This window comes from Cololabis saira, chromosome 19 (assembly GCF_033807715.1).
Source record: "Cololabis saira isolate AMF1-May2022 chromosome 19, fColSai1.1, whole genome shotgun sequence".
Classification (NCBI taxonomy): Eukaryota; Metazoa; Chordata; class Actinopteri; order Beloniformes; family Belonidae; genus Cololabis; species Cololabis saira.
Genome location: NC_084605.1, coordinates 34,311,854 through 34,322,746, shown reverse-complemented (window position 1 = coordinate 34,322,746; position 10,893 = coordinate 34,311,854). Strand labels below are relative to the sequence as shown.

Sequence of the window (10,893 nt, the reverse complement as noted above, 5' to 3'; positions counted from 1 at the left end):
TACAGTATTTGGGGCAAAATTAAATTTGCCTTAGACATGGGTCTGTGTTGGGATTCATTGCAAATTGGTGATTTTATTTTATTTTATTTTTTTAATTATTTTATTCAATTTCTAAATGTATGTAGTTGCAATTTTGGCTTTCTTGTAGATTTGCATCTCATACATTTCGCATGTATTTATCTTTTGGGTGTATTTTGTTACCGGTAGTTTTTTTTCATTTTCTGTGTTTGTAAAGTCGAATTTCCGAGTTTTTTTTTAATTTGCAAGTTCATAAAGTTACAGTTTCTGAGTTTTGTCTTACAAATTTGCATATAAAGTCAGGAAATTCTTAACTTTCTCTTAAATGTCATTTGAAATATGCTGTTGCACTTGTTCGTCCAGCTTCAGCAAAATGTATGGTATACAAAGTGTTTTTTTTGTCTGTTTTTTATCCCAACTTCCTTTTGAACTTGAGATTCACAAACTTGTTTTATTCTTCCAGTAGAACAGATTAATGCATGAGCATGCATTGCCTAAAAGGTTTTGAACTCTGAACAAAACAAGAGCTAATAAATGCAAGCTGCTGAGTTAATACACTCATTATTATTTTTAAAAATGAATGCAGCATGAGCACAAGCACATTTGTGATTAACTATCTACTTGCTGTTTATATGTTTGTCATGAGTCTGTAGTTCATCGTTGTTAATGTTGCTGTTTTGGGTATCGGGGTTAAAGGTAAGATCATAGATAGGCATATAATGAAAGCTGTGCTTTGGTTGCATTCATGCAAAAACAACAGGGTGGCATATCGATATTTAATCATCCAAGGACTTGTTCAAAATAAATAAATGAAAATAATTGTTTCAGAGTCAGTGTTGATTTAAAAAAGAAAATCAGTGTTTTGACTTAAATGTATTCTCCTATGTACAGAGCTTTATGAAATGGGGGGCCACAAACAGAAACTTGCGTTGGGCCCCTAAAGAGCTACAAACAGCCCTGAACGGATTACTGCATGTCATATTTTTAATTAGAATATCTCAAATGTTTGCACTGAGTCAGGTCCCTCTTTTAACCTTATAAAGCAGCACCTTTCCAGGACTGTCTCAGAAAATTAGAATATTGTGATAAAGTTCTTTATTTTCTGTGATGCAATTAAAAAAACAAAAATGTCATACATTCTGGATTCATTACAAATCAACTGAAATATTGCAAGCCTTTTATTATTTTAATATTGCTGATTATGACTTACAGTTTAAGATTAAGATTCCCAGAATATTTATATATATATATATATATATATATATATATATATATTTTTTTTTTTTTTTTGAGATAGGATATTTGAGTTTTCTTAAGCTGTAAGCCATGATCAGCAATATTAAAATAATAAAAGGCTTGCAATATTTCAGTTGATTTGTAATGAATCCAGAATGTATGACATTTTTGTTTTTTTAATTGCATTACAGAAAATCACAATATTCTAATTTTCTGAGACAGTCCTGTAAGTTCTGCAATGCAACTTTGTTTCGAGTTTAAATATGATTGAACAACGAGGGGGAGCTCGGGTTTGTGGGGACCCCCGTGGGGACCAACGTGGGGTCCCTGAGCTGCGAAGGACCGACGGAGATTCTCTCTGACTGGATGCTGCAGACTGGTGGGAGGAGGTGCGGCTTTAAAAAAAAAAAACCCCGATTAGGAAGAAGTGGGAGAAGTGGTGAGAGCGCTGTTGTTCCGTCTCAGCAGTGTGTGATCGCTCAGTAAAGTGTTGCTGAATGCAGGAGCTCCGGGCTGCATTCCGCACCAACTTTCTGGATTGTTTCATTGTATGACTGGAGTAAAGTGAAAGTGTCCGTGTGAGGGAATGGACAAGCACAAAGGTAAGTGGAGGGCTGTTTTTTTTTTAAAGTGTCATTTACATGACATGGAGTTGTTAACTTGTCTGGTGTTTCCAAAAACAAAATAAGAAAACCTAGAGCGCATTGGCATTTACTGATTCTGGATAGTATTTGAAAAGATATATATAAAAGCATCTTGTGGTGAGCTGATCTTTTATTAGATTTGTCCGCCCTGTCAATTGCATTGATCAGTGAGATGGACTAAAAAGTTGTGAGCATCAGTTTCAACCACACTGCCTGGAATCGAAACTAGAGTCCACTGTTTCACCAAGAATATGAAGACTGTCCATCTAAAGCAGGGGGCTGTAAAACAGCTTATGTTGTGGCCACTGATAAATTCCAATAGTTGCAACATTGTTCTCACAGCATTCCTCGGATTCCTGTGGTTATTTGTTCATGAGGGATGAGCAAGGCCATTTCCACCCTTCCTGACATAAACAAAAAAAAGTTTGAGCCAATATGTTGGGAAAAAGCAGTTAAAAGAGGAAAAAAACTGCCCCTGAGTTGCATCTTTGATGTCTGATAGAATAAGGCAGCACGAACCCCCTGCCTTCGCTGGTCTGGATGGACAACAGAAGCCACTTTCTGGACTGGAAACAATGCCAACCAGTCAAACAAGGTTGGAATAATCACAATTTGAAAGAAACAGTCTTGCTGCCACATTCCTGTCCACCAGCTGACCAGACAGCCCAGTCTGTTTACTCCCACTCTCTCAGAGTAAATGTTGCAAAAATCCAGATGCAGAGGTGTTGTGGTATGTTTCCTGTCAGAGGATTTAATTAGCAGCTTTCTGTTTTGGTCTTTTGTGCACAGCTGAGACATTTAGACCTCTGACCCATAAAGATTTTTTTTAAATCTCTTTCTTTCTTTTTTTTTTTTAAATAAAACATGAAGTTCTTTAATTATCTCTTGCTTTTCAAACTGTAAGTTGCTTTCATTCACATTTTCCTAACTGAATGTGTCAATTTCTGTTTGAATTGATGCAAATATTTTGGGAAATATTTATAGTTTAAAAGAACAAAGTGTATGGAGTTGATACATCTTGGTCACATCATGTGAGAACTTTTGAGATTACAGGGAGTGTCAGACTGGGAAGTTTAAAAATGCAAGTGATTAAGGTCGAGAATTGCAAGCGTTCGTTTGTTGGCTGGCTGAGGCAATACTGGAGCAACTGGAATGTTATTGATCGGCACCTATGAGTTACGTAGGGAAAGAAAACCTGCACCTGGTAGTCATGGACTCCAGAGAAAGACCTTGTGTGTTATGGTTGACATAAAGCCTGGGGTGTACTCTGCAGCTGCATGCACCAGCACAAGGAGATTGAATTAGATACTGACAGTCGCACACGGCCAGTGGCAGGGCTACAGTACAGGGAAACCTGGGAACGGTCAGGAAGGCTGGTGACGGGGAGCAGAAATAGCAGAACTGTGTAGGTTTTCATGCACAGGTGCCTCCCAGCAGATCATGCCACTGCTTCTGACACCTTGTGACAGATAGGAGGATACATTACTGACGGTGTGTACCTCAGGAGCTCAGCCAACAAACGATTAAAGCTCATTTGATGAGGTTACAGAGCCACTGCTCACTTGGCAACCAAATACAGCCCACATGCAAATGTTCCAGCCCATTAAATAATCACATTGGCTGAAATGTATCCAGTCTCTTCCACAGGGCTTCTTTAAAACAGCTGGATTCTTCATCTGCTTTAAATGAATGGCATTAGAAATATGCTAACCTTTTCTTTGGAAAGGATTCATCTGTCCATTTTGCAGGATCTTCTCCAGTATATCTTATCTTCCTTTCCTGACTGGTCAGTGCTTTTAAACTAATTAATTAATTAATTCATCCATTCATTCATTAAATTGTTTTTTGGCTTCACATGTGATTCTGAAGAACACAGATTTCAGGGTGACATTAATCTGGGGTTCATGTTATTTGCAGCTGGCTTTGACCCAGAACAGAACTCTGTCTGTGATGTAGGCTTATTTTCTTGCCTGCGGCATCTGCCGTCTGTTTCAACAATGATTTGATTCTGTGACCAGTGCCAGAGTACAATGAGAGACAAATGGAGGCAGACTGACAGATGCATCGATGGACACTTTTGAAACGGTGGAATTCTTTGTTTGATGAGTGGAGTAACACACTACTCTTCTTGGCTCTGTATGTTTTGTTTCAGCTTCTGTCCATAATTATAGCATTGGTTTTGGCTGGACGCAAAGCCCTTCCAGCTAACACAGTAACAACAACAGAGCTGACATGCTGACATGTAGTATAGGTAACATTAACCAGTCGTATGATGTCACTCAGCTTGGTGGTCATTTTGTGGCCAGTTCTTACTAATGCTGGTCTCCTGTAACAACAGCTCCGTGTCTGTGTTTCTGGTACCTGGTTATAATGTAAAGCAACAGGCAACCTCAAAGTTTCTCTTGGTTATGATTTCAAATCTCAGAAAAAGTATCATATTCATTTTCCCTCTCTAGAGGGCAAGCGCGGTTGTTGGTATGAAATCATGGTAATTCATCAATAGTTTTCATAAGAATTTATCTGCTGAAATGTAGGGTTTAAAACCATTCTCATGGCAGAAGTGCGTGCCAATAGCATGCCACTTCTGCCATCAGTTCAATGCAGGGATACTTTATCAATCCCAAATGGGAAATTGCATTGTTTATTTATTTTTTAATATCATAAAACCTAGGCCAAAATACAGGAGCAGTTGGTGGAAAACTAACTACACACAATGGTTGAGAAGCTCGTTGGACCACCGTTAGCAGTTATAACTCAAAGTAATAATAATCTCTATAATAATCTAATAATAATCTAATCTCTGTATGACGTATCAGTCACGTCATTGTGGAGGAATTATGTATTCCTTAACTTAACAATGTTGTATCTGTTTATCGAGGTTTGGAACAGTTTGTGTATGCGCAGCTTTCTTGAAAGGAACTCAGACTCATAAGCTTGTACATTTAAATGACTCTGTTATTAAAATACAATGTTTAAAGCAAATGAAATATTTCAATTACTTAATAACAGTTTCAATCATTATTTGAAGTAGACATTGGATTCCGGGCTGATGAGGACATCAGAGGACATTACATGATCACTCTCCACATTTACTGTTTTGATACAGTAACTTGTCGTAGCCATCACTAAAGATATCATCTCATGGTGCTCCTTTCAGTTGTTGTTCCCTGTCCAAAGACAGTTTTTCTAGATAACAGAAATAGCGAAGACAGTGTCTGATGGCCCACGGCTTTACAATGCATGCATTTTCCAGGTGGCAGGAAAAAGTTCATTGATGTTGCTTGTTGTAATAATTTGAGCGTTCAGGGTGTTTATTTATTCCAAGAAGAAGATATTCACATAAAGTTAAAGAAAATTAAATAACTATTTGAAGGCAATAGAATTTTTCCTAACCCTAACCAACTTGGCATTAATGCCTAAACCACACCAAGTTGTTTATGTCCTTAAACAAAAGGTGAGTGGAAAAAATACGTAAACAAACTGTCACGTCTAGTGTATGGTGTGGACCCAAACGCAGGAGAGCAGGAGGCAGGAGTGCAAAAACCAAGGATTTATTCAGAAAAGGCAAAAACAAAGCGCTGCTTGGCAGGAACAAAACAAACTAAACAGGGATCAAAAAACTTGAGGAGGAAAACCGTGGCAGGAAACATGGGGAACAAAACAGTACGGACCGACAGGGAACAAGGGAATGACAAGACCAGATATACACAGGGGATAACGAGACATGATGAGACACAGGTGCAGACAATCAGGGCAGATGGGACACAGGCGGGGCAAAACAGAAACTGAAAGCTGGGGGGAATGTCAAACCTTGACACAAACATGAAGTGTTGGTGTTTACTGATGTAAATAAGGGCTGCAACTAATGACTATCCTTATAGTCAATTAGTCATCGACTTTTGAAACAATTATTTGACTAATCGGATTATGAATCTCATAATTATTAAATGGCTCCTATTTAGCACTCAGCTTTAACATTTTACATGAGGTTGTTTAAATGATGTGATAATTATAATTGAAAAACATGAAAGATGGACACTTCATTCAAAAATACTTCTTGTAATGAACTTCACTACCAGTCGCCGTCAGAGTTGGGTAGTAACGATTTACATTTACTCCGTTACATTTACTTGAGTAAGTTTTGGGAAATGTTGTACTTTTAGGAGTAGTTTTGAATCACTATACTTTTTACTTTTACTTGAGTAGATTTGTGAAGAAGAAACTGTTACTCTTACTCCGCTACATTAGGCTACGTTGAGCTGTTACTTTTCTTTTAATCTTCCGCGTACGCGTCAATCTCATGACATCACTGGGTGATTCTTTGGGAAAAATGTTTGTTTTTCCATGTTTTGTCACATTTACACAGACTCAAACACACACAGAGTTTATATCAGTTCATGAGCTTGTTCTAGTTCTGCCTGGTTAAAAAAGAAAAGTAGAAAGGCTTAAAATTTTGTGCAACTTGTGCTTAATTTATTTTTTTATTCTGTTATTTCATTTATTTTATTATTTATTAAAGTACTTGAATTTACTTTAAGCTTATTTTTAATTTAAGCTATTTTTCATTAATTTTAATTAATTTTATTATTTTATTAATTTAATTTGCCTGAAAATGATTATTTTGTACTTTTGTCTGTTTGAATGGTTGTGTTAAAAAAATAAATCAGACGTTACTCAACAGTTACTCAGTACTTGAGTAGTTTTTTCACCAAGTACTTTTTTACTTTTACTCAAGTAATTATTTGGATGACTACTTTTTACTTGTACTTGAGTCACATTATTCTGAAGTAACAGTACTTTTACTTGAGTACAATTTTTGGCTACTCTACCCACCTCTGGTCGCCATGGTTTTGCATCGGCGACCATTTTTGTTTTGTTTACCTGGTGCTGTACTCTATTGCGCATGTGCAACTCTCAGGTTCATTCTCTTTTTGTTGACAATTTAATTCTTCAGCAAACAATTTTTATTTTGAACCATCCATACCATTTTGACCAAGAAATAATCAGTTCATTAGCTGAATACTACCCTCCCCTTTTTACAACTGTAAGGACATGAATCATCTGTTAAACTTCACGATGGGAAACAGGGATTTGCTTGTTATTTTGTTGGTGATACGTATTGGATCAAAATTTGTCCTGTAATAAGATAGAAACTGGAATATATTTGCTGGATAGCATCAATTGTCCATAGTGGAAGTGGTTAAGGAACCGGAGGTAATTTCAGTGCAGTATGGCGATGCTGCAGTCAGTGGGTTCACTGCTTGTGAATTGCCAGGAGCTCGGGACGGGCTTAGATGAAGGCCATCAGGCCAGGCTACGCGGTCCTTTAGTTCACTGCTACGTCTGCCATGGGATGAACAAGTCAACGGGGAGTGGAGTTGGGCTAATGCAGGAAGCTGGACTGTGCTGTAAAAATGATGAAAAGAAAAGACGGTCTTCCTGCTCTGTAGCAATGGGGTTCTCTGTGTGAGTTTGGCCCTTTTTGCCCCCAGGGTCTCACTCTCGCTCATTTTCAACACATCAAACGAGCCTTTGATTACTGGATACAGGAGCTCTGGGTTGGGCTTTTGTTTTGTTTGCTTCTCACCAGGTACACTTTTGATGGAAATGCTTCTTAGTCCAGGAGCTCACTCGCTTGTAATCACACACACATGTACACTCACTAACCCATGCGCTCCCAGCAGCCCTCTGAGCCGCTGTTCTGTGGGATAATAACTTAGATGGGAAGCTTTTATGTGGCTGATTCTGAGGCCTCTTTAGTAGCTACTTCTTTTGTTCACAGCTATGTTAAGCTTGTCACTTTTTTCCCCTCGTCAAATCAAGACTGTCAAGGCTTGTAAAGTTCCCTTTTCCTTAGACGTGAGTCTGTTTCTTGCTAAGGAGTGGATCTTAATTGGAAAATGACTGATGGTTAATGCCCACACAGAGTGAAACTCTCATCTCCCACAACCCGGAGCAGCAGTGGATGATGCCTTTGACTGATGGTCTTGTGCCGTGAGGACGTGACTTTTGTGGTGGATTAAGAGGAAGAGCTGGAACGTTGCTGAGATTCCTTTGTCTCGTGGCCCAATGCTGACAGATTTTTTTCTTATCTTTGTTTTTGTGAGAAAATTCAGTGGAAAGGGGAGATGGAGAGTTGCTCATCTTAAAATAACAAACCCAATGCCACGAGTTATTGTTTTGTGATAATGCAGACAGATAAGATTGCTACTGTGAAAAAGAAAACAAAAAACAAGTCAGGAATGGCTTAATTTTACTCAATAATGATAGATAATATTTTACTGTTGATGTGGTACAGTTAGTACAGTTGATGCAGTGCATAAAAATCACTCCCTGTACAGTTGACATGAATGTGAAATGTAACGGTGGAGACCAAAACGGTTTCTTTTTTGCTTTTAATCAGGCTGTAAATATGTTTATTTCTGCAGCAAAGTTGGATATTTTACCATGGGGATTGGTGGAGTTAGAGTGACTTTTGGAGCCTGCCCCAAGTGGTCATTTGTGGAAATGCTATTTTTCTGGCTTTCATGATGATGAGCTTAAAGGGGACCTATTATGAAAAACAGGTTTTTTTCTTGCTTTAACATATATAAAGTGGTCTCCCCTCAGCCTGCCAACTCAGAGAAGGAGGAAAGCAACCAAGTTCTGCAGTGTCTGTACAGCCGCCCGGATGAGCCGTCCAGTGTGATGTGGATCTACGAGCCAATAAGATTCTGCTCCCCAAAGTTACGTAACGACGCTGGTGAAACCACTAACTCTGGCCGGAACAACAACAACTCCGCCAGACGAAATGTCGAGAAAAAAGTCGAAATGTCGAGAAAAAAGTCGAAATGTTGAAATTAATGTTGAAATACAATTTCGAGAAAAATATCAAAATGTCGAGAAAAAAGTCGAAATGTCGAGCGAAAAAGTTGAAATTTCAAGAAAAAAGTTGAAATGTCGAGAAAAAAATTTGAAATTTTGAGAAAAAAGTCAAAATGTCGAGAAAATAGTCGAAATGTCGAGCAAAAAAGGCGAAATGTCAAAAAAAAGTCTAAATGTCGAGAAAAAAGTCAAAATGTCAAGAAAAAAGTCTAAATGTCGAGCAAAAAAGTTGAAATTTCAAGAAAAAGAAAGTCGAAATGTCAAGAAAAAAAGTCGAAATGTAAAGAAAAAGTCGAAATGTCGAGAAAAAAGTCGAAATGTTGAGAAAAAAGTTGAAATGTCGAGATTAAAGGGGATCTATTATGAAAAACAGGTTTTCTCTTGCTTTAACATATATAAAGTGGTCTCCCCTCAGCCTGCCAACTCAGAGAAGGAGGAAAGCAACCAAATTCTGCAGTGTCTGTACAGCCGCCTGGATGATCCATCCAGTGTGATGTGGATCTACGAGCCAATAAGATTCTGCTCCTGTCGTTACGTAACCAAAATGCGATTTACATCGGTCGGCCTCCGATGTGTGAAACCACGCCCACAATTAACTCCGCCGGCCGGAGCTTCAGCCATTTTTTCGTAGCGGTGTATCGCGTCATTCAGGCAGCCAATCAGCACAGAGCCTCATTATCATAGCCCCGCCCACTCAGAATCCTGCATAGATAATGAGGTTAGAGAATGGGAAGATAAAGACATGGTTTAGAGGCTGAATTTCAAAACAAAAAAAAACAATCAAAAGCTTGTTTTTAAGACATTCAAGGCCTGTTTAAAATAGGTATTAGATGCCATAATAGGTCCCCTTTAACTTTTAACCCTCTGTTAAAATGTGATGCCACGCAGTGAGACAGTAGCACCTCAATCCATTGCTGTCTTTGTTGGGAGGAACCATGTGTGTTTAAAGATAACACTGTTGTCAGATTCATTTAGTCCTTTATTACTTTGAGTGTCTAAAGCCTTTGCTGTCACCATTCATTTTCTTTTTCATCTACATCTTTAAAAGAGATCCGACACCCTTTTTCTCCATTCTGCCTTATTTGTTTCTCTCACATTTACTCGTACTTGGTTGGTTATCAACTATGCTGTTGCAGCATGCTTCAGCCGTACTTCCTCTTCTTCAAAGGTGTTGAAGTGATTGACAAAATCAAGCCTCTGCTTCTTTAAACTCACCTCAAACGTCAGACCTTTACACACACTGTCAAAAACTTCCTGTCAACAGCTTCTGCTTCAACTCCCCCGACTTTCACACGGTCAAGGGTTATATGTTTAAAGCGACACTACGTAACTTTTCCACCTTAATATAATATTTCATCATCATCATTGTGATGGAACATCAACTTCTAACAGGTTTAATGAACCTCTTTCATGGTCTGAGGGGTCTGTATCTCCTTCACTGGCACTATGTAACTTTGAGGAGCATAGTAGGAACCCTTCCACATTACTGGTAAAGCACTACCACTTTTGTCCAAAGGAGCCGCCAAACTCAACAAAAGCTGAAAGTTACGTTGTGCTGCTTTAAATCACTATAATTTAAATCATTCGCCTGTTATATTTTGGACGGTAGTCAATTTCTGATTTGATTATTTAACACTGTCTTCAATAAATTACATTTCTACTTAACTAAACTGCAACAACCTTTGTTGTGAAGGAAATATTATTGTTTGTATCTATAATGACGTAATTAAGGAAGTTTTAATATGTGGAAGTGCAATAAATTGACAAAGTACTCTGCCCCTTATACATGGAACAAACTTCAAAAGGATCTAAAAATAACAGAACTTATTCCGCTGAGTGATTTTAAGTCTAGAATGAGTGCACTTGAGACAGCATCTCTGATTTGTAACTGCTTAAAATGATTTCAATTTTTTTTTCCCATTAATATTTCACATCACACCTCTGTAAATTTTAATATCTGAAATCTTGTGCTGCCTCTTGGCCAGGACACCCTTGCAAAAGAGATTTTTAATCTCAATGGGTTTCTTTTCCTGGTTAAATAAAGGTTAAATAAAAAAGTGGATTCACTCAAAATGGCTTTTTTCAGATAGAACTGAAACCGTTAGCACTCGCTCTTGAATTTGTCGTAAAG

General features: G+C 38.0%; 1 protein-coding gene across 2 annotated transcripts in view; it reads left to right on the top strand.

Annotated features, from left to right (window-relative positions):
- The first annotated feature begins 1,700 nt into the window (after positions 1–1,700).
- The window catches only part of afap1l2 (actin filament associated protein 1-like 2), a 74,498-nt gene continuing 65,305 nt past the window's right edge, over positions 1,701–10,893 (top strand). Inside the window, exon 1 of one of the 2 annotated variants that reach the window (XM_061708989.1) lies at positions 1,701–1,856. In XM_061708989.1, coding sequence (XP_061564973.1) covers positions 1,841–1,856 — 16 coding nt within the window. In that variant the 5' untranslated portion in view covers positions 1,701–1,840. The remainder of the gene's footprint in view (positions 1,857–10,893) is intronic. The other variant, XM_061708991.1, reaches the window with a different exon arrangement.